Source organism: Sceloporus occidentalis, unplaced genomic scaffold (genome assembly GCF_023333645.1).
Source record: "Sceloporus occidentalis isolate IW3139 unplaced genomic scaffold, rSceOcc1.0.p SCAF_8, whole genome shotgun sequence".
In the NCBI taxonomy this organism is placed as follows: domain Eukaryota; kingdom Metazoa; phylum Chordata; class Lepidosauria; order Squamata; family Phrynosomatidae; genus Sceloporus; species Sceloporus occidentalis.
Genome location: NW_028316988.1, coordinates 18,749,894 through 18,771,288, shown reverse-complemented (window position 1 = coordinate 18,771,288; position 21,395 = coordinate 18,749,894). Strand labels below are relative to the sequence as shown.

At 44.3% G+C, this 21,395-nt stretch overlaps 1 protein-coding gene across 2 annotated transcripts in view; it reads right to left on the bottom strand.

Moving 5' to 3' along the window:
- Positions 1-116: 116 nt before the first annotated feature.
- Positions 117-21,395, bottom strand: part of LOC149308106 (retinoic acid receptor RXR-alpha) — a 138,514-nt gene continuing 117,235 nt past the window's right edge. For both annotated transcript variants that reach the window (XM_089535093.1, XM_089535094.1), the window contains 6 exons: positions 18,055-18,224; positions 12,622-12,751; positions 8,966-9,098; positions 7,971-8,062; positions 6,426-6,531; positions 117-3,990 (listed from right to left, as the gene is read on the bottom strand). In XM_089535093.1, the coding sequence (XP_089391219.1) occupies positions 3,843-3,990; positions 6,426-6,531; positions 7,971-8,062; positions 8,966-9,098; positions 12,622-12,751; positions 18,055-18,224 (779 nt within the window). In that variant the 3' untranslated portion in view covers positions 117-3,842. The remainder of the gene's footprint in view (positions 3,991-6,425; positions 6,532-7,970; positions 8,063-8,965; positions 9,099-12,621; positions 12,752-18,054; positions 18,225-21,395) is intronic.

The following is a 21,395-nucleotide window of genomic DNA, read 5'->3' as shown; positions in this document are numbered from 1 at the left end:
TTCCGCAAATGGGGAAAAGATGTAGCCCAGAAAAAAAGGCAACATTTCCCAGCGTTGAGGTCAGAAGGCTGCAAAGAGAAGAAATCCAGTAAATATCAGTGGGAATTTTTTTAAAATAATAATAATAATAATAATACTAACAACAATAACCACAATCCTAGCCAAAAACAACCGCAATCCTATCCACATGTGACTCACTATCAGGAGAATGAATGTCTGTGGGAAGCCTTTCTGTTCCTGGGCTCGAAAAGTGATCACTTCCACGCATGCACACCATTTTCTGCAACCCCTTGTGGTTCTTACTGGGGTGGTTTTACTCCATCTTGGGAAACATTCTCTTTTACACTAACAGGAAAGCTGGAATCCAATTGAGTGGTTGGCAAGAGGAGCGACTAGCATCACACTGGACGTTGTTTCTGCTTCTGCAGACCTTGATTCATCCCACGCTGCCAGTATCAGGCCTCTCTGAGCAAAATGTGCAGCATTTGTCTCCTGCAAGGACACTCAGTGATGACATCTATATATTTAATGGCTCTTTAATGCATCATGTCTTTCCCCTTCCTCTCCCTTAAACCCCCCACATGTTGTCTCTCCAAACAAGTGCATGTTCTCCTAACTGTCCTGATGTGGCAGGGACAGTCCTAATGAATCCTCAGTCTTCCAGAATGTTTATCTGCTTTTAACATGTCCCAGTTTCTCTTTCCTTCTCCCACTTTCCCTCTCTCCGGCTCACTTCAATTGCTGCAAACTGAGCTCAAAACGGATTGTTTGCACTCATTTAACAGCAAGGGACAGAGGAGAGGATGGAGCAGAACCTTTCCCTTCCCAGTAAGCTGAGGCAAGAGCAAATTGCTGCAACCTATCCTAGCTTGGGTGTTTTCCTTCATGAATAACTTGCTGCCATCTTTCTCGTACTCTAGGGTTGCTTGGCCACACAGTCCTGGTTTTCTTCTGCAAACTCGAAATGCAAGTGTCTTTGCGCCCAAGGATTTCAGAACTCTCATAGTTGATCTCTGTTCCCACATTTCTGCTTCTCCAAGGGTGGTAACACTCTCCCAGCCACTAAAATAGGATGATACAACTGACCAAGAGACCCCAAGGTTGGAGCAAAGGAAAAGAGAGGTGAGAAAGTGAGGCAGGTCATGGGCATGACTCTGATTATGATAGGAAAAGCACAACGACACAATGGAAAGTTCAACAAGCACAAAACAGAGGACAGAAAATGCAAACTAAGGAGTTCAAGTCATGTACTTTAAGGTGGCAATAGTCAGGCTTTTCCAGGAGGAAATGGGTGCAAAGGAAGGAAGCAGAGATTGTGGAAAGGGACTGGAGGAAAACACAGACAAAAATTTAATTCCAGTACTCCATGATCTCAGAAGGCATCTGTGCAGAGAGCCAGCTGCTGTTAATGGCAAGACTGCTACGGAGAGTAGAATATTTATAGAACACAGAAAGTGTATGTGTGAGAGAGGAAGAGAGATTGTATGTGTGTGTATACCCACAAGCAGACACACTCTCTCTAGAGCAAGCAAGTAAGTGTTCCAGGGAACCTCCTGGTTCTGAGCCAGCCACAATCACCTCATTCTTGGCCTCAACCCAATTGACTAAGAATAGCCACGTTCTTCTACTAAACCAACAGAATCCTTCACTGTTTATTCTGCTTTTTTTAAAGAAAGAAGAGAAAAATGGGCCAGAGAGACACCTGTAAAAGGGAACAGGCGGGTTCTTCTGGAGACAGTCTGATCACTCGGGCCCAGAGTCAAAGCTTTCAGCAAGGGCTCCATACTCTTACAGACTAGAAACATGGATTCTTTAGGGGTTTCTTTTTGGTACCATTAATGTTCTGGAGTTCCCTGCTGTTCTGCTAGGACTGCCAAAAGAAAAGGGCTTGCTAATCACTGTACAACATGGCTTTTGGGGTGGGTGGGAGTTGCATTTAGCTTGGTACTTTGGTCACAAAATATTTGGATGACCATATCTGTAATAAGAATAGTTATTGTGGCCAAAATCCTGCACCGCAGTCTACATTCTGTAGTTTTCCAAATCCATCACTACATTGCAGAAATGGAATGAAACCCTGTGAATGAACTGTGATGATGCACATCCAGGCTGTGGCAAGAGTGCTGCAATGTGCGCCAGGCATGTCTGATGTACACTGGGCACTTCTGATGTGAATTGGGCACTGTCTGTGAGGCATATTGGGCATTGCTATTGTGCTCTCACCCTTCTTAACTGGTGTCCAGATGTGTATGAATGACCACCCCAATGCACATCAGTATCCACATGAGTCACTCCACCAATGTGCATTGCAACATCGTGGTGGACCCTAAGTGAATATGGACACTATGATCCTACTCAATTCAACTTTGCACACAAGTATGGCCATTGATGAAGATGCAAGATCCAAATCTATATTTTTTCACAAAGGAAAGACAAAAGGGTATGCTTTGGACTTGGAACAAGAACTCAGAAAAATGTACTTCTTTTTGGACTATAACTTTGACTTTCCCTCAACTGCACAGTCTCTCCTGGCTCCCAGTTCAGAATGGCTTTATAAAATGAAGGAGAAGAGAATCTTCTTTCCTATCTGCTGAGGAGGACAGCACACCTTCTCTCTAAAAAGACTGGACAGGTTTGCAAAGAGTTGCTTTTAAAAGTGCTGATACACGAACAGCCTGCTTCACATGCAGAATTATCCCACTGAGACAGGGCTGCCACCCATCTCTTTTATCCTGACTCTTATACCTGGACTCTGCAAGAGCAACATCCTCTGGAGAAATGAAGCTTTTTGGTAAACAACAGAGGGAAACTTTTACCTGAATATCACAGTTTAGTAGCCGGATGTTAATGTCACAGGAGCAAAGTCTGTAAAAGATAATATAAGAGATAGTGCCAGTAGAAGCAAGAGGGGACCTTTAAAGAAAACTACAGAACAAGACCATTAGAATCCTAACTAAAAAATATTGCTCACAGAGTAAGCAAAGATGCTGGTGAAGGACTTGCAACCCTGAGTGTCACTTCCTTAAAGCAGCCTCTAGATTTGTCATTTGAAAATGAGAGATTTTTTTTTTCTTTTGGACAGACACACAAAAAGAAAAGAGAATTATAACACTGCCCTTCATGCCTCCATGGGATTCCAACCTGCTACATACAAAAAAAAACCCCATCTCCCACAATCCTTTACTCTTAAATAAAAGATGGCTCCAGAAGAATCTTGCTAAGTCAGACTCCATCCAAACTCCATCCATATATGTATGGATTTGTTTTCTCTGTACATATTTGTTTTGTTTTTGGTGGGGAAACAACATCCCTTTCATTCTCCAACAGGTCCACTTGTCTGCAATGACACAAGCAAATAAAATCCACCCCCTACACCCCAGACAACTCGGTGTGTGCATGTGTGTGTGTGCATCTGTGTGTGTTTTCATGTGTGCGTGTGCGCCGAGGGACATCCAAAGCCACAAACACAAGAGAGATGAGTGGGACCCCAATTGCAGACCGGTTTGGAAATCCACCTGTGCTCAGGAAAGAGGTGCCAGGCTCACAATGCAGGGGCAAGGCGTGCGGTTGGGTGTGCCTTTTGCACATTTAAAGACCAGCTTGCCTCTAAATCTGTGAAAGGGATTGCGAAAGCCAATCATCAGATCCTCAGATGCACAGAGATTGTGAAAGCGGCAAAAGGACTGAGTCAACAATGTCACCAGGCAGGGTGCCAGACGGAGAAGAGCGGGCAGTGTCTCTTGCACCAGGGAGGAGGAGGAAGTGGTGGCAGCGGTACGGGAGGCGTCACTGTGGCGGTGGCCGGAAGCCTGCTGGGTACGAAGGGACAGCTCCTTGCCTCTTTAAGTCATTTGGTGGGGAGCTTCCAGCATCTCCATTAAGAAAGTGTCGATCGGCGTGTCCCCTATTAGCTTGAAGAAGAAGAGGTGTTCCAAGCATTTCAGGCCGATGGAGCGGAGGGCAGGGAGACGAAGCAAGAGCTTGGCGAACCTACAAAAGAAACGAAGCACTTATGAAGAGTGCAAGCAGACCAAAGCTGGTGCAGACAAAAAAGGAATCCCTGTAGACCAGTGGTTCCCAACCTTCCTAATGCCGCGACCCTTTAATACAGTTCCTCATGTTGTGGTGACCCAAACCCATGAAATTATTTTCGTTGCTACTTTATAACTGTAATTAAATAGGTGTTTTCCAATGGTCTTAGGTGACCGCCATGAAAGGGTCATTCAATCCCCAAAGGGGTCCCGACCCACAGGTTGGGAACTACTGCTGTAGACCATGCATTGGAGAAGTGGTTCATGAGGGCCACAAGATCCCAAGCCTTACTTTTGCAGCCTGGAACACCCCCTTGTGACCTTAGAAAGAAGCAAACAACTGTAACCAAAGTCAGTTCTTGGCATATTGGAGGGGGAGGATAATGGGTGGTTCCCCACATCAGATAACCGAAGAAGTAATAATAATGCTAATAATAATAATAATAATAATAATAATAATAATTTATTTATAGCCCACCCAATCACAAGGAATCTGGGCGGGTTATAGCAATAAAAATACATAGAGAACACAATACAATACAATAAGATAAGATAAAACAGAGTGACATAAGTCACAGCAATTCACAGCCAAGCCTGATGGAAGTGGGCCTGATGCCTGATGGAAGGTCTCACCTTCCCCCTTTGTCCTGAGCTTACTTTTCATTGCTGCAAAGTGAGTTCAAAGTGCAAACTCAACGGAAAGAAAGGAGGAGAGGAGGATCCAAAGTCTTGACCTTCCCAGTCAGATCAGGTAAAAGCAAACTGCTGCATCCTCTCCCAGCTTGTCCATTCTTTCTCATTAATAACATGTGCCATATGGACCATATTCTGATGTTGCTTGGCCACACATGTCCCAGTTTTCCTCAGTGAAGAGGAGGGTATGAGATGAAAATTGTAGGCCAAGAAATATCCAGAGAGTCACACTTTAGTCTTAGTCCCAGTTCTTGGGTCTCTCTTTCCATTCTTTAAGAAATGTTCCCTGCCTTCAGAAAGGCCTCAATAGATCTCTGAATATATCCCCTCCACTGCACATACAGTCACGCAACTCACAGTCTCCTCATTCACATAAACTGCAGCCCTTTTGTGTACCTATTATGCACAGAAAACCCCCCAAGGGAATACTTAAGGCTGACATCATTTATTTATATTTGCTGTTGCACTGCAGGCACATGTGTGCGGTTTTCCAAAGTTGCAATGCATGTCGGAAACCTGGAAGCCAACCAGCCAATGGACGAAGGGGGCGGAAGAGCGGGCCGCATTCTCTCTCGACCGAGTCCCACGTTCCCCCCCCCCCTTCCTCTAAATGCTGAGTTGGCAAGCAGAATGGGACAAAAGCCAGGAAAATACAAATCAAACACTGCCATTCTCTTCTTCCTCCAACCCCCACTTCTCCTCCCTGCCCCAAACTCTGAAAGCTTCTCTTTTAAACTAAACCAGATGACGGAGGTTCGGAAAGATTTTAACCATGAATTCGCCAACACTGGGTAACAGATCAGTGGAAGGGTAAGCGGAATCTCAACAAGGCTGGGTTAAGCTTCAGACGAGGAGGGGATGCTTAAGGTCACGTACCCAGTGTCCTGCCAAAGGCGTTGGGTGGAGTGGCAAAATCAGGACTCCCTTGGCTTGGAACTTTCTGTCTTTGCTACCCCCCCTCCCCCTTTCAGCTTTGCAATCTGGAGGGTGGGAATTACTTAACACACAAACATGAACAAGATCTCCTCTTGGGCAGCTATGAGATGCAATTGCTGGATCAGCTCCTGGTTACAATTAAGGGGCAGCTGGGAAATGTCTGTCTCCCAGGTTCTTGGCATCTGTATGGAGGATGCTCCCACTCATCTTGTTCCAAGGCAACCAAGTATGCCAAAGTGAATCCATTTCCTAACAGAGCAAATCAATATGCCGCAGAAAATTAACTCACTTTCTCACTGGGTTTTTTTTAATCTTCCCTTTCTTTTGCTTTCTGGTTACAGGCAGAAATGGAATTCCTCCTCTACCCAAACTAACATTCAAAAGGCTTACAGGATAAAACATTATGTTGCTGTTGTTGTCATGGGCCTTCAAGTTGTTTCCGGCTTACGGCAACCCAATGGCAAGCCTCTCATGGGTTTTCTTGGCAACATTTGTTCAGAGGTGGTTTGCCCTTGACTTCCCCTGAGGCTGAGAGAGTGTGGCTTGCCCAAGGTCACCCAGTGAGTTTATATGGCCAAGCCGAGATTCAAACTCTGGTCTCCAAAGACATGCAGCCCTCTGAGGTCTTCTGGGGGCTAATGCAGACCCCTAGCCTTCCACAATTACCCATCCTGGCCCCATATGTTTAAACAATATGATCTAGATAGCAAATTCCCAAGTACCCATGCTATACTTCAATAATGCAAAATACATATAAAAACTCACCTGCCAGGCTGGTCGGGATATTTGTGTTTGCAATAGGCCTCAAGTGATGCATACACTTTCTCACGCAAAGCTTCAACCTCAGCGGGATTAGAAAGCCCCTTTGAGTCTGCAATGGGAGAAAGTCCATAATAAAGCTGGAGCACTTGAAAAAACTCCCAAAGAAGAGACGCATGGACATTTTTAAGGAAAGTGTGTGTGTGTTTCACTCCAAGAAGTTGTAAACATGAAGGCCAACCCAATCTCAAGCCTGGGGTGACAAGAGTCTTTTGGGAGCAAATAATTCATTCTATGGCATCAGGGGAGAGTCTCATCATCTGTAACTCTAGGTGAAAGCCTACATATGGGATGTGGAAAGAAAAAACAAAATAATCTTGATAGGATTAAATTATACATCAGGTATATTCTCCAGGGTGTCGTTTCACTCAAAGGATTTCATAGCCTGACAAATCCAATTACTCCGATGAAATTCGGGGATGTCTATTTTGGGGAGCTCTGTCCTCTGTGATTTACCTAACATGTTGTGATCATCTTCCCAGAAATATCCTAACAGACAACCACTTCCAAACAGAGAACTCTGCCCAGGAGTTTAAAAAGATCTGAAAGCAAGGATACATACGGTTGCCAAAATGAAAACTGAAGAGGGCACCTCTATTTTTAATGCAGGACTGGTCAACTACGGGAGTTGGCATTTCCCCTCTAGGAGAGCTTCAGGGGGCATACAACCCAATAAAGCTGTATGTACAGAATGTGACTTTCTCCATACAGGATATCACCTAGTGTTTTTGGCAAAAGGACATTTTCTACATACAAGTTGAGTCTCCCTCATCCAGAATTCTGAAATCCGAAATATTCCAGAATCCGAAATTGTCTACATGAGATAGTGGCTGAGATAGGGACATCTTTGCTTTCTGATGATTCAGTGTATACAAACTTCGTTTCATGTAAAACATTATTTAAAATATTGTGTATATAAAATGACCATCAGGCTATGTGCATAAGGTGCATATGCAACATAAATGAATTTCACATTTAGACTTGGGTCCCATCTCCAAACTCTCTCATGATGTATCTGTAAATATTCCAAAATCCAAAGGACTCCCAAATCCAAAGGACTCGGGGTCCCAAGCATTTTGGATATGGGAGACTCGGCTGTAAAATATTGTTGCTTGAACAAAAAACAATTTTCGTGCAAAGATTACACTTTGAACACAAACACATATTTTTCCCACACAAAACAGCACCAAATGATGGTTGACTATTCTCATGGTGGTTGGCCATTCTCCAGGAAGTAAAAGAAATGGTGAAAATGCCTCCCATGTCAGCTAAGAGCTTTTGGGTGCATTTGAGCGCAAAATAAAACATTTTAATTTTTACTGTAATAGGTGTGGTGAAGAATGTGGCTCACCAAGTTCTCCTGGGAGGCTCACACAGCCTCCTAGCCTTCCATAGTTGCCTGCTCCTGCTTTATATACTTATATCCAATTGAAGATTAACAAATACACATACACACACACTTTCCTAACAAGGAAGGGCAGCTCAACTTACCTGGGTTGAAGAGGACAATGGCTCGGAGGCATCCCAACTCTGTCTTGTCCATCTGCATGTCCCTCATTTTTGAGACCAGCTCCGTCAATACTCTAGAGGAACACAACAAAAGCAATGGGTTTGGAGCAGGCATTTAAATCTTTGCAATCCAATCTTTCAGGAATCGGCCAATAGGATCTTGTGGAACAGTAGCATTTCTCACCCACAACCTGCAAGCCAGTGCAGTTCTTGCAAGACCAGTATTGAATGCTATGTAGTGTAAGTAACAGGCACAACTGACACCAGTCTGGCTGATGCATTGTGCACTAGCTGCAGCTTCTGAACATTTTTCAAGGGCAGCCCCACGTAGAGTATGTTACAATAGTCCAATTGGGGGGAAACTAGGGCATGAACCACTATGATGAGAGTTGTCTTCCCCAGGAAAGGGCACAGGAAATAACAAAACAGTCGAGAATGGTTACATAGCAAATTAAATATATAGCCTTAGGCTGGTTCTCCACACAGTAAACAGTAATGCCGAAGTTTCAAACAAAGCAACCATTCTCCCTGAATTCCCACATTCCCAGCTCCCCAAACCCTATTCAGATCTTATCAGTTCTTCTCTTCCTAACAGCTTTAACTCTCTTTCTGACTATTTCATTTCCTACCTGATCCTAGCTCTTTAATAGACAAGCCTCTAGGTCAATGGTTCCCAAACTTTGGTTGTTCAGATGCTTTGGACTTCAGCTCCCAGAATTTTTGATTACTGGCAAAGTCGGTTTGGGCTTCTGGGAATTGAAATTTGATAAACATGGAAGCCCAAAGTTTAGGAACCACTCCTCTAGGTTATATCTTCACCTTTATAGGTCCCTCTCAACATTTCAAGAACTGCAGTTGGCTTGTTCTACCTAGACTTGCCCAGCTTCTTGCTTCACACCTTTCCCTCCCCAAAAAGCTCCATCCAGCACCATCCTTATCCCAACACACCCTCCATCTGCAAGTTCTTTCCTCTTCACCTGTCAAAGATGGCACCAACCCCTGCACTGTGAGCACTATTCCGGTGGACATGTAGGCCTGTGGCTAGCAAGATCCCGTCTTTCACAGCTATGGACCGATGTGAGAAAGACGCAATGAGCAATTCGTTCCAACCTGGAAAAAAATAAAACAGGGAAAAGAGGAGTTTGGGGAGTCTGCCAAAGCACAGCACAAGAGGAATAACCATTGCTGACATTCTGCTTGGGACTTGCATCTTTGAAAATAGCCCTGCATGTGCACAAAATTGAATTAAGTAGTGTTGTGATGTCCGTATTCGTCAAGGAGCTGCCATGGTGTTACAACATATGGCCATCTGTTGCTCAATGGCGGAATGACTGATACACCATGGCTTAATGTACCACGAGCATCAATGTGCATTGAAGTGCTCCTCAACGCATATCCAGACACTGGCTAGGAAGTGCCTGAAATACAACAGGAGTGCATGGTTTGCAGCAGAAGTGCCCAAAGTACATTAGAAGTCCCCAACGCACACCGGAAGTGCCTAATGTGCATCGGAAATGCCCAAAGCACATCAGAAAACTCTTGACAGTGCCTGGATGACTGGATCTTTCTAATTCACTAATAGGATATCGATGCATTTCTGCAACATTGTTAAATGTTCATGAAGTTATGAAAGATAGACTGATATAGGAGCTCAACCATTCTCTTTAGTCCTATCCAGATGATTAGTGTGAGCATAATGGAGGTCCAGAGGATGAGGGAGAAGGAAAAAATAGCCCCTCAACCAACCTATTTCCATCTATGGGATGGTAGAACAGAGGCAGTTCAGGGTAGTGGTTGGAGCAGAGAGGTAGCATCTTTGGAGGGTCTATGGGAGACATCCATGCCAGCTCAGAGATTTTGCCCTGTTCTCGAATCCATACTTCTGTGTCCCCCACCTAATCAATATTGATTTCCCACCTTCTGAATGATACCTTGGTTCCCCAAGTGAATTACGACAAGTCTCAAAATAGGTTCTGCACACCGCAAGTGTTTCTTTAAAACTCCAGCATGGATTAAATTCGCCACTCTCATAAATCACCATGTGGCTATGCCAATCCATTTTCTCCCTGGCAATGCTGCCTCTTTGTCCACAGCCAGATATATTTCCTAACCAATTCTCAGCACAACGGGTGGGGAAGAAGATGACAGGCACATCCTTAAACAGCCAAAGAGGAGTGAGAGACATGGGGGCGGAACATGAACCAAACACAGTGTTGAAGTCTTGCCAGCCTTCCAGTGAAGAAGGCAAAGCTGCAATTCAAATCTGGAGAAAGCTGTTGCAGCTCACGTTAATTTTTGCAGGTTGCCTTGACCTTGGCTGATGGCTCCTCCAACTCTGTGCCAAATGGGGGCATCTCTTGCCAACAGCCTCAAGATGACATCTCTGAGGCTTCTGTCAGTATACTTCCTCTGCAGCAGCCCTCAGGGTCTAGGTGTTGCCAAAGCCAAGAACCCATTCATGCTGTTCCAACATGCCCATACCAACTTATTCCTGTGGTTTATTTCTAAATAATCAGAATTCTCTACTAACCTTCAGCAACCAGGGAAACTGAACATCAGCTCAATTTCGTAGGGAATCTAGTCTATGGAAATGCTGGGTGCACTAAGAACATGCTGCAGACTTGTGAAGAATGGCACCCTTCTCCTATCTACCAGGAACAAGCTCAGAGATCTGCCTTGGTTCATAGATGGTTGTGGACCATGTACCAGAATGAATACAACAACATTTTATTGTGCTTTAATACAGTACAATATTTGTGGTTGCAACAACCCTGAAAGGGAGGTGATACTGTTGCTATGTATTATCAATTAGTATGCCACTATAAGAGGCAGTGTGGTAACAGTGTTGGACTAGGACACAAGGAGACAAGGATTCAAACCCCTGTTCAGTCATGGAAACCTATTGGGTGACCTTGGGTGAGTCACAGGAAGGCAATCAGGTATTCTCTGAATAAATATTGTCATGTAAATCCTATTTATTAAAATCAGAGTAGTGGATTGATTGTTGGACTAGGACCCCGGGAGACTAGGGTTCAAATTTCTGCTCAGCTATGGAAACCCAATAGGTGACTTTGGCCAAGTCACACTCTCTCTCCTAAGTGTCTCTCTGGAGTTCAGACTTCGGAACTCACAAAATCCCAGGAGGAATTGAAATGGAAATCTGAACCAATGCCTTCCAGCTCCAGCTCTTGGCCGCTTCATCCTAGTTGCGAGTGTCTATTCTGGATATTCCTTAAAGAAACACTCAAGTGGTGCCTGGTAGCTCCAATGCAAATGAAGCAGTTCACTTTTTTCTGTCTGATTTGGGTTGTAGTCCAAACTGAACCTTATCCTGCAGACAGGTTCAAGACATTACCTTCTTAAGGACAGCTCCTTAAGAATTCAGATTAAATCCAAAATGGACTCACCATCCCCCAGACCTGGGAGTTCTCACGCCACTTAGCAATGGCATCAACAACTCTATCCATGGATACTGCCAATGGTACTACACCCCCCTTAAAAGATGCAAGCTGTAATACATTTGTAGCATGGCAGAGGCACACAGAAACCCAGCCGCCACTCTTAGCTAAATTTTAATCCTTCAATATTTCATGGGTAGCTGCTCCCTCCAGGCGGCTCCCTGTGCTCAATTATACATAACGCCGCTGGTTAAAAGACTTCAGGGGTCAAATGAGGATCCTTGTGATAAAGACACTGGTGGCCCTGACTCATTTTTGCCTGTGTGTGTCTTTCAAGATTGCACTTTTTTTGCCAATGACCAGGTATTCCTCCTGGTGAATCAGTATGGAATCAGTATGGAATCACAGAGTAGGAAGAGTCCCTAAGGACAGAACCTGTTACAGCTTCTGCATGAAAAGGAATGGGTCAGGGACAGAACAGCTACAGGTTGGAGGCAGTTGCTCATGATAAGTATCGTCAACATGGCTTCTTTTCCTGGTTTAATCACAGTTTAAAAGCCACATGTGGTAATCCCCATAGAACAAAAATGCTACATATGCACAACATATGCACAACTCCATTCCAACCGCCCTGTCACCACCTCCAATTCTAACCATTGCATTATGATAGCCCCCATCACATGATCATTCCATGGTTGGTGGAGAAGTGGGGAGGTCAGAGAAGCATGTGGTTATGTCCTCAGCACTTGAGAATATATCTCACTGATGTCCATTGAGGCTCCCTGGAGGCCTCAGTGGATGATGTGCCTAGCAATGGGAATATTTAAGTCATTTTGTGTCCCAATTTTGGGGAAAGAGCGGAATATAATAATAATAACCACAACAACACAACAGCAATGTAACATAGCCAGGCTCTTCCCCATCCACTTTTGCTCTCCACTAGCAACAGAGTGGTTATGGCGGTACTGCAGTGCAAGGGATGGGGCTATGGAAATTGTGATGGGAAGAAGAGAATACCAACTTCCACAACAACCAAAATAATAAATAAATATGCAATCATAACACGGACTTATGCTTCCATATGTCCCTCATAGGATGGCAGCTATAGCCACCTAAGGGTGAAGACAACAACTAAAGAGATGCACCAGAAGTGTGCAAATAGCAAGCGCAGATAACCTTTTGAACCTAGATTTGTTGTCTGCCTCCACCCCTTGCCATCTTCAAACCACACTCACCAGCCCTGAGCAAGATGACTTGGTCATCCAGTGGCAGTTCTGAGAAATGGGGGATCCTTTTGGCCCACTCCACCAGCGTGAAGAGCTGCTTGTCTGCTGCCTGGCAGATGTTGGTTACTGGATCATTGGGCTGCAAAGAGAAGAGAAGCCAGAGGTGATCAAGGAGGAAGAAAATGGAATAAGAAGGGCATGGAGATGATATATCAGCCTTCATAGAAGCATCAGTTTCTCTCACTTGCTGACTAAAACAGATTCTTAGGCATTCTTAGACCATGAGGTCAGATCCAGCCCTCCTGGAGTCCCAATCTATCCCTGACCAAATAATGACTGGAAGCATCTGAATTTAAGGTTCATCTTGTTCTTTCTTCTCCCTAGGCTTGTCTGCTTCTTTCTTGGCCTCATCTCCCCACACTGCTGCTTAATCCTATGGGCTGAAGAGATTCACATGACCAAAGGCATCATGACATATCCATTGTTTTGCTTTGGGGTTTTTTGACCCGGTTATTCATCCTGATTTTTAATTATCAGTCATTACGACAGAAAGGATTAAAAAGTTATCTTACAGGCAATTACTTTGAATGGAAGTGCTTTTTGTATTCTCCCCAACAGATAAATGATTATGACACATCCATTGTGTGTAGATATTCATACCCAAAATCACATGTGAGGAAGAGAATGGTTCCAAGGAAAAGAAGAAAGAAGAACTGGCTTCAAGAGAAAAGTTCATTTCTTTGACTGTTTCTATGTCTGAGTCCAACATGCTACCTAGGAAGTCCGTGTAGAAATACACAGGGTGGTGTTTTGTTGTTGCTGTTGTTGTTGCTGTTGTGTGCCTTCAAGTCATTTCCAATTTATGGTGACCCTAAGTCAACCCTACACAAGGTTGTCTGGAGCTAAGAGTGTGCAACTCATCCAATGGCACCCATTGGGTTTCCATGGCCAAGCAGGGAATCAAACTCTGATCTCCAGACTCAAAGTCCAATGATCAAACCACTACACCATGCTGGCTTGCTAGTGGATACAAATGACTATGCATCGTATGGTAAACTGGCACAACATGCACTAATCCATCCATCCCTGGCAAACACACGGTCGGGTAATGCCCTCTGAAATTGCCCCAACTCCATGGAAATTGATCATTTCAGAGCAGACCCCATTCTTCCATGGTTGGGAGAACATTTCAAAGACACAAATGCATCATGGAGGAGCTGATGGTATGGTGGGCCTTATGACATGACAGCACCATCCCACTCTGAGAACATCTGATCTCTGGTTTTAGAAGTTAAGCATGGCCAGGCCTGGTTAAGATTTGGACAGATTGGAAAGGGGATATCTGAAACAGAAAAGCTACATGGCTTTGATTTTGTTTTTGTATCCATCAAGGACATTACTCTTATGATTTTGAACTTTCCAGCTACAGTGATCTTACATATACATACATTCAGCTGGTATCCATGTTACTGAACAGAAAGCCATCTTCTGAGGGAGGCTTTTTTGTTGTTGTTGTCCAATGTTGATAATAATGTATCTTTTAGAACATCTATATTTCACGTTAATGCTTTGTAGTTGCATAACACAAAGCTTAAAGGCTGTACATGAAATTACCTAACATCTCATGCTCCATGGGTAGATTTTTAATTTGTATAATTGTGTAATGATTTGCTAGCTGAGCGTTAACCATATATAATGGCAAACTGATAAATTACAATGGCTGGAAGGCAATTACAAATGTTCCTAGTCTTATGCTGGAGTCACACATTTGTGACTAGTTTGTATTCACAGTTCTGCATATTTACTAATATGTAAAAGCCCCCAAATCTCTACTTAACAGGTAGCAGTTGTTGCAAGTAATAGGAGTCTGTTCCCCTGTTGATAGAGAGGCAAGCAACATGTTTGAGTGATCTTTGGTGTGAGGGAGAATTGCCAAACCAGAGACTGGTCATAGGGAATAGAAATGTCAATCAACTTCTTCCCAATTGACAGGGGAACAAACCCGTCAGTCTCATCAACTGCTGCCTAGTAAGTGAAGACTGAGAGAGGGGGTTCAGGCCAGGATGCATTATTTAGCCACATAACTAAGGTGGGTACGTAACTAAGTAGAACATACAGAATTGTGGCCAATAGAGCTTTGAGAACTTGGATGGAAAGACCATGCAGAAGAAATATTAGCGAACTCCAGGTAGGGCTAACATAGAAACCACAAAAAGCAATTGCTGGTAGCCAGAATTGTCAGCTAAATTAGTGATCTCCATCTATTGGTCCTCCAGATGTCTTAGATTTCAACTCCCAGGATTCGTGACAGTTGGCCAAGCTGGCTAGGGCTTCTGGAAGTTGGAGGACAAAAGTTTGGGAGCTAGATAGACCACCAAGGATCTGACTCAGTATGAATTAGCTTCCTATGTTCCCAAGTTCATCTTAGGGCAAGGTAGGGTTGGGGTTGAAACAGCTTGATGGAAGACCACCAGAAAGGAATGCTAGGTTTCTTCCTGACAGGGCTAGGATGGAGTCCTCCCTGAGACCCTAGAAAGCCATTGCTGCCAACCAGAGACATCAGCCATGGGCTAGATGCACTAACCCAAGGGTGTGACTCAGTAGAAAGCAGTTGAAATGTTATTGAGATCTTCTGAAATTAAAGCAAAAAAGGGCCAGGTGCATCTTTGTACGTTTGACCCCCAGGATCTTCAGGTACAGCTAGGAAGGAATTCTGCTCCAAATGTTGGGAAACGATTGCTGCCAGTCACTGCTGACAATGCTAAGCTGCGTAGATCAAGGATCTGACTCAGTATAACACTGCCTCATTAGAAACAGAAACACTCAAAAGTGTAAAAAGAGAGGAAGAGGAGATCCGTAGTAGTTAAGGGGGTGTTCTTCTTGCTCCCCACATTCCTCCTGCAGGGGGTGCTGCTGCAGTTCACAAGTCCCAAGGCATCACCCTCTTGTAATTTGCAAAACCACAACAATGGAAGGCATGAAGAGAGGGAGAGAACAGCATTCACTTTGAAATGCAACCAAGTAACAAAAACCAGCTGCTTTGTAGCAGGGACCGCCAGCCAAAACAGACGAAAGCCATGTGTCAAAGGATCTGCTCACAACTCGTGGGAACTGCAGATTGGAAGAGGGGGATGCCTGAAGTTGTGAAGCAGCAGCTAAATAAACTCAAGGAGGAAAAGGAAGACTGCCCTGCTATGACAAGTACTTTAGTCTGTTTCTGGGCACATTTCACAGTGTTGGTTGTGACCTACAAAGCACGATACAGCTTAGATCCAGGTTACTTGGCATACAGTATCTTCCCATCTAATTCTGCTTGGATCCTGAGATTTTCAGGAAAGGGCCTTCTGTCAATCCTAACACCTTCATACACACTCTAGATAGGTATGGAAAATAGGGCCTTTTCAGTGGCCTCCAGCAGATGTTGACCTGTGCTGGAGGTCCTCCAGATGCCTAGAGAGACCTTTTTTCCCCTGGACACGGATAAATGAAACCCAAATCCCATGTGGTGCCAAGGTCTGGTGGCTTTTGCCTTCATGCCAACCTGGTGGCACCTGGAAGGCAAGCAAAAGAAATAAGACACCCAGAAGAGCAGCCCATGATGCCAGTCCATCATCAGCTGTGGTCAACAGAGAAGTCAGTTGGGTCTTTTGGATGACCTACACTGCTCAGAAGATCTGGCTCTTGAGAAGGTCCATTTTGCTAATAGTTAAGGGCAGAAGAAGAGGTCTTGTCCACCTGCCCACCCTGCCATAACTAAGAAAAATAGTAACACTATTCACCAGGGCCCATGAACCATAGTTGTTGGCTCTCTTCCTTCTCCTTACAGTTTCTGTCTACTCTTATCTCATTTGACAGTGACTGCATGCACACAACACAGTTACACCAGATGATCCCCGAGGAGATGCCGGCTCCCTCTCTTCCGTCTCTTTGCAGTTCCTGTCTACTTTCCTCTCCTCTGACAGTGACTGTATCCACACAACATAGTTACACCAGCACTCTTGCCTATGCAATGCACACCTAATTTTTTCCATGGTTAGATGCCAGGGGTATGGGAACGGGATCCAATGCACCCCCTTTCCATCCCTCCTGCCAACCACCCTTACCCATCCATTGATCTGTACTAGAAGTCAGTCACTCCTCAACAGCAGAGTTTGAAACCACTCCTCTCCGCTCCCGCCTCTATTTAGATGCAACATGCATTCTTACTCACAGCAGTGCGTGCTGAATTATGCAGAAAGCCACATTCAATTTACTAAAAGAGGCTGGCGGAGAGCTTGGGCCAGGAGCAGACATTTATTTCAGCTCCATTTCCTCTCCAGGCCTCTCTCCTTCCCTCCTCCCTTTCCTCCTTCCCAAGCTGGCCGCAACTCTCATTACATCTCCCCTGAAGTCTCTTTAATCTTGATCGCTGCCGTATCCCAGGTGCCAGCGGTAATCAAAGCTCGGTTTCCCCTTGTTGTCAGCTGTTCAAATGAAACCAGCAGAGGGTAGCTGCTGTTTTGTTTTGTTTTCTAAAAGAAAATGTGGCACTTAGGACCAGCGGGCCCAACCCTGCTTGGAGGCTTAGGTGCTCAATTGGTCCTGGAGCCTAGAGCCTTGTTCTTCAGACCACAAGGGGCCACTGTGAACACCTGAAGGACTCCGTCAAGTAGGGCTGGGTGAGAACCAAGAAGTGTGTGTGTATCCATGCCTAAAGGTCACCCGCTGACTTGACCGCATGAATTTCCTAGGGTTGATGACCCCACAGATTTCCCAAGGTTTTGTGACCCATGGATTTCCTAGGGTTTTCTTAGGCAAGGGAGACTCAGAAGTGGTTTTGCCAGTTCCTTCCTCTGAAATATAGCCTACAGCACCTGGTATTCATTGACAGTCTCCCATCTAACCAGGGCTGATGCTGCTTAGTTTCCATGATCAGATGGGATCTGGTACCTTTAGTGTATTTTGGTGAAGCTTCTGTATGTGTGTGCGTGCATATGCGTGCACGCGCACACCTTCAAGTCACCTATGGACTTATGGAGATCCCATGAATGTCACAGAGTTTTCTTAGACAAGGATTTTGCCAGTTCCTTTCTCAGGAATGTAGCCTACAGCACATGGTATTACTTGGTGGTCCTCCATTCCAAGTACTAACCAGGATTCACCCTGCTTAGCCTCCAAGATCAGATGGCAACTGTTGCCTTTAGAGTAGAGATTCCCAAACTTTAGTCCTCCAGGTATTTGGGATCTCCGCTCCCAAAAGCCTCAGCCATCTTGGCCTATGGTCTGGGAGCCAAAGTCCAAAACACCTGGAAGGCCAGAGTTCAGGAATCAGACCACACCTGAAGAGTATTCAGACCACACCTTGCAAATATATCCCCGATTAAATTGACCATTGTTGTTTTTTAAAGTCATTTGAGCTAGTTGACGATGAAAACTAGGGTCAGAGTTCTTTTTCTTTCTTACTGAGTTTGGAGTTAGGCCCATGTTTGCTTCGATGTACGTCTCCGTCTTTGGCTCCACAGCAAGTTCCGCTTCTAGAATCTTCTCCACAGGCATGTCCTCGTTCGCATTACTCGTCGACTCGACCTCATTCTCATTGCGGTCTTTGCCTCGTTGCCTTTCCTCCTGGACAGCTGGAAATGGCAATAGAAGGTGGAGGGGAAAAAGGAAAAGGGATCAGTCTGAGGCTTTCAACACTGAAAGCATTTGCTGCGATAGACTTGGGCATTTTTGGATCCATGGTAGGTTTACTCCACTGTAGTTAAATTTCCTAGAAACTCACTAGGGACCAGCAGCCAAGGGTTCAAGGACCAGCACTGGTCCAGGGATCACCACTTTGAGTAGCACTACTTTCAAGGAGAGGAACCATATCTTTAATATAGGTTCCACCATTTGGATATCTCCAACAAAATTCAGTCAAAACCTAGAATGAATGACCCACCCCACAGACATGGGAACCCTCATCCAAGTAGTAAAGAAATCTGACTCAGGACACTTGAAATGTGTAAGTCCAGAATCAGAATTCTGCAAATGAAATTCTGGGCTATAATCTTGTTGCATCTGCTCACAAAACATGGTCTTGCTGACCAGGGGATTCTGGGAGCAATCATCCCAAACATTAATGTGTGCACAGTCATTTTTTTCTGAGCTCCAAGCATGACAGAATATAAACATCCCATTTGAATGCAATGCACTTAACAGACTGCAACAGTGGAGTAAAAATATACTTTTCCCACGCAACAGTCAATTCCGCTTCTCCAACTCACACACCGCTCTTTAATTCTTCCTCTGAGGATGATGGCTCCTACTGGGCTCCATTTTCCTAAAAAAATACCTCATGTTCTCCCTTGTTTGTCCACATTGCTGGCAAATGTTATTGGTTGGGAAATGGTCCATGTCATTTTGTTTCTGTACAGAATTTTCCTATGTGGAAAATGCTATGATTAGAGACCTATTCTGCACCAAATTGTCACATAGGCAGTTTGCACAGAAGACCGTATTTTCTGCACAGGAAGCATCATCTTCTGCACTAAAATAATATTTCTTTGTATGGATATTGTTCATTGCACAGAAAATGCTGTTTTTGGCACAAAGCGTGCAACTTCTGCATACAAGAAATGACAAATTGCAAATAGGCTTCAATAACTGTTGCGTGCCTTCAAGTTGTTTCAGACTTACGGTGACCCATAATATAGTGGTTTGAGTGTTGAACTGCAACTGAAGACCAGGGTTCAATTCCTTGCCTGGCCATGAAACTCACTGAATGACTTCAGGCAAGTCACATGCTTTCAGCCTCAGAGGAAGGCAATGGCAAACCTCCTCTGAACAAATCTTGCCAAGGAAACCCCACGATAGGATTGCCTTAGGGTCACCATAAGTTGGAAATGACTTGAGGGCACACAACAACAACAAGAAGGCAAGGCTATCATGGGGTTATCTTGGCAAGCTTTATGCAGAGGAGAATTTGTTTTTGCCTTACCCTGAGGCTGAGAGCATGTGACTTGCAAAGGTCACCAAGTGGGTTTCATTGCCTGGTGGAAAATCGAACCCTGGTCCCCAGAATCGCAGGCCAAAATGCTAACCGCTATGCCAAGCTGAAAAGGTATTTCTTGCAGCAGGTAGAAAATTACACAATACTTTCTAATTATGAATTGCATCCCTAATATACACACCAGGAACCTCTTAGTGGGGTGGGGTGGGGTGGGAAGGATGCAGATGTGTGGGTACACACATACACACAAAAGCCTGTGTCAAAGATTAAATCAGTGGGCCAAAATCCCAAACAATTTGCCTTCTGTGCTCATCAGAAGTGTTCCTCCTTCATCACACCAACTAGCAATTGCTGGATAAGTACTTCAACCTCCCAAACTGTGCCACTGATGGAGGAGATACTTCCCATCAAGTCAAAGACACAACAGCTGATACCAGCTTCTCTGTGGCTTGGGTTGGCGCATGGACGTTGTGGCACTGTGCCCCTGGGCAGGGAGCAAATCATTACAGGCGTGATGTGTAATACTTATCAAATATGGCTGGCTCTAAGAAATCAAGAAATAGGGAGTCATTTTTTAAATGAAATGCAGAAGAGTTTAGGGGAGTAAAAACTAACAAGCAAGGATTGTGAAAGATATGTAAATATACTGAGGGTCCTTTCAACAGAATCCTTTCCCTGGCAGGATAGAGAGATGACTTTATTTTTAATGTTTAAGTGTGTCGCCTGAAAAGCCAAAAATGGGTTCCAGCGAGGGATGAAAAGATTTGCTGTGTCTTGTTCCCATGCTTTTGTTTTCATGGGTTTGCTCTGCCCTACATTTCCACTTCTCTTGAATGGCTTGCATATAAACAAGAGAACTCCACATAGGAATGCCAGAATTAGACCGCGCGCATTTTGCCTCTGTGTCCAGTTTTCATTCACATCTCCTCCTTAAAAAACACATGCATGCTTTGGTGTGAGACCATGGACATTTCTGCACGTTCAAAGCACTGAAAAATACAGTGACATATATGTAGAGAGATCTCGTAACACCTTTTGAGACTAACTGACAGAAAGAAGTTGGCAGCATAAGCTTCCATATACAACAGTCTACTTCCTCAGATGCATGAAATAGACTGAAGTCTACGAAAGCTTATGCTGCCAAATTCTTTCCTTCTGGTCTTAATAAGTGCACAGGAATACTTTTTAAAAAGTAAAAACAAAACAGAACATCAGAAGATTACTGATGTATATCAGTTCCATTTTGAAACCAAGAATAGGCAATTCAGAACTCCAAAATCCTTTCAGAAATCCAGATAAGGAGAATTTTAGAGGCATGCCAATGGGGGGGAATTCTTGCAGGCCAAAGAGGGATTGAAATGTGCCACATGCTTAAATTACATAGAAGTACTCCGTGGCGAGCAGAGAAGCAACAGAGGCATTCCCTGCAAAAACACCAAGACCAGCAATCCATCAGAGTCCATTAGCCGATTCATTTAGCCTAAGGAATCTGCTGAAGGTTAACTTCATCATTATCATTCAGTGGAGAGTCAAAGTCACTACAATTCATGCCGCATGTGATCACATCTGGGTAGTGTTCATTCAAAAAAGAAAAGCACTGCGGATGGCTTTGATGTGGATTAGACCATCACAGGAGGAGGGCTGTGTATTCCTGCGGATGAGGTTTCCTATTAGAGACCTAATCCACTCTGCAAGCGTTGATGTTTATTTCCACAACAGCTTCCCTCCTGGGGCAAAGAAGAACCAAGGGAGATTATTTCTCTTGGAATAACTGGGAGGGGATCATGTAGCCATCCACGTTATACATAATATG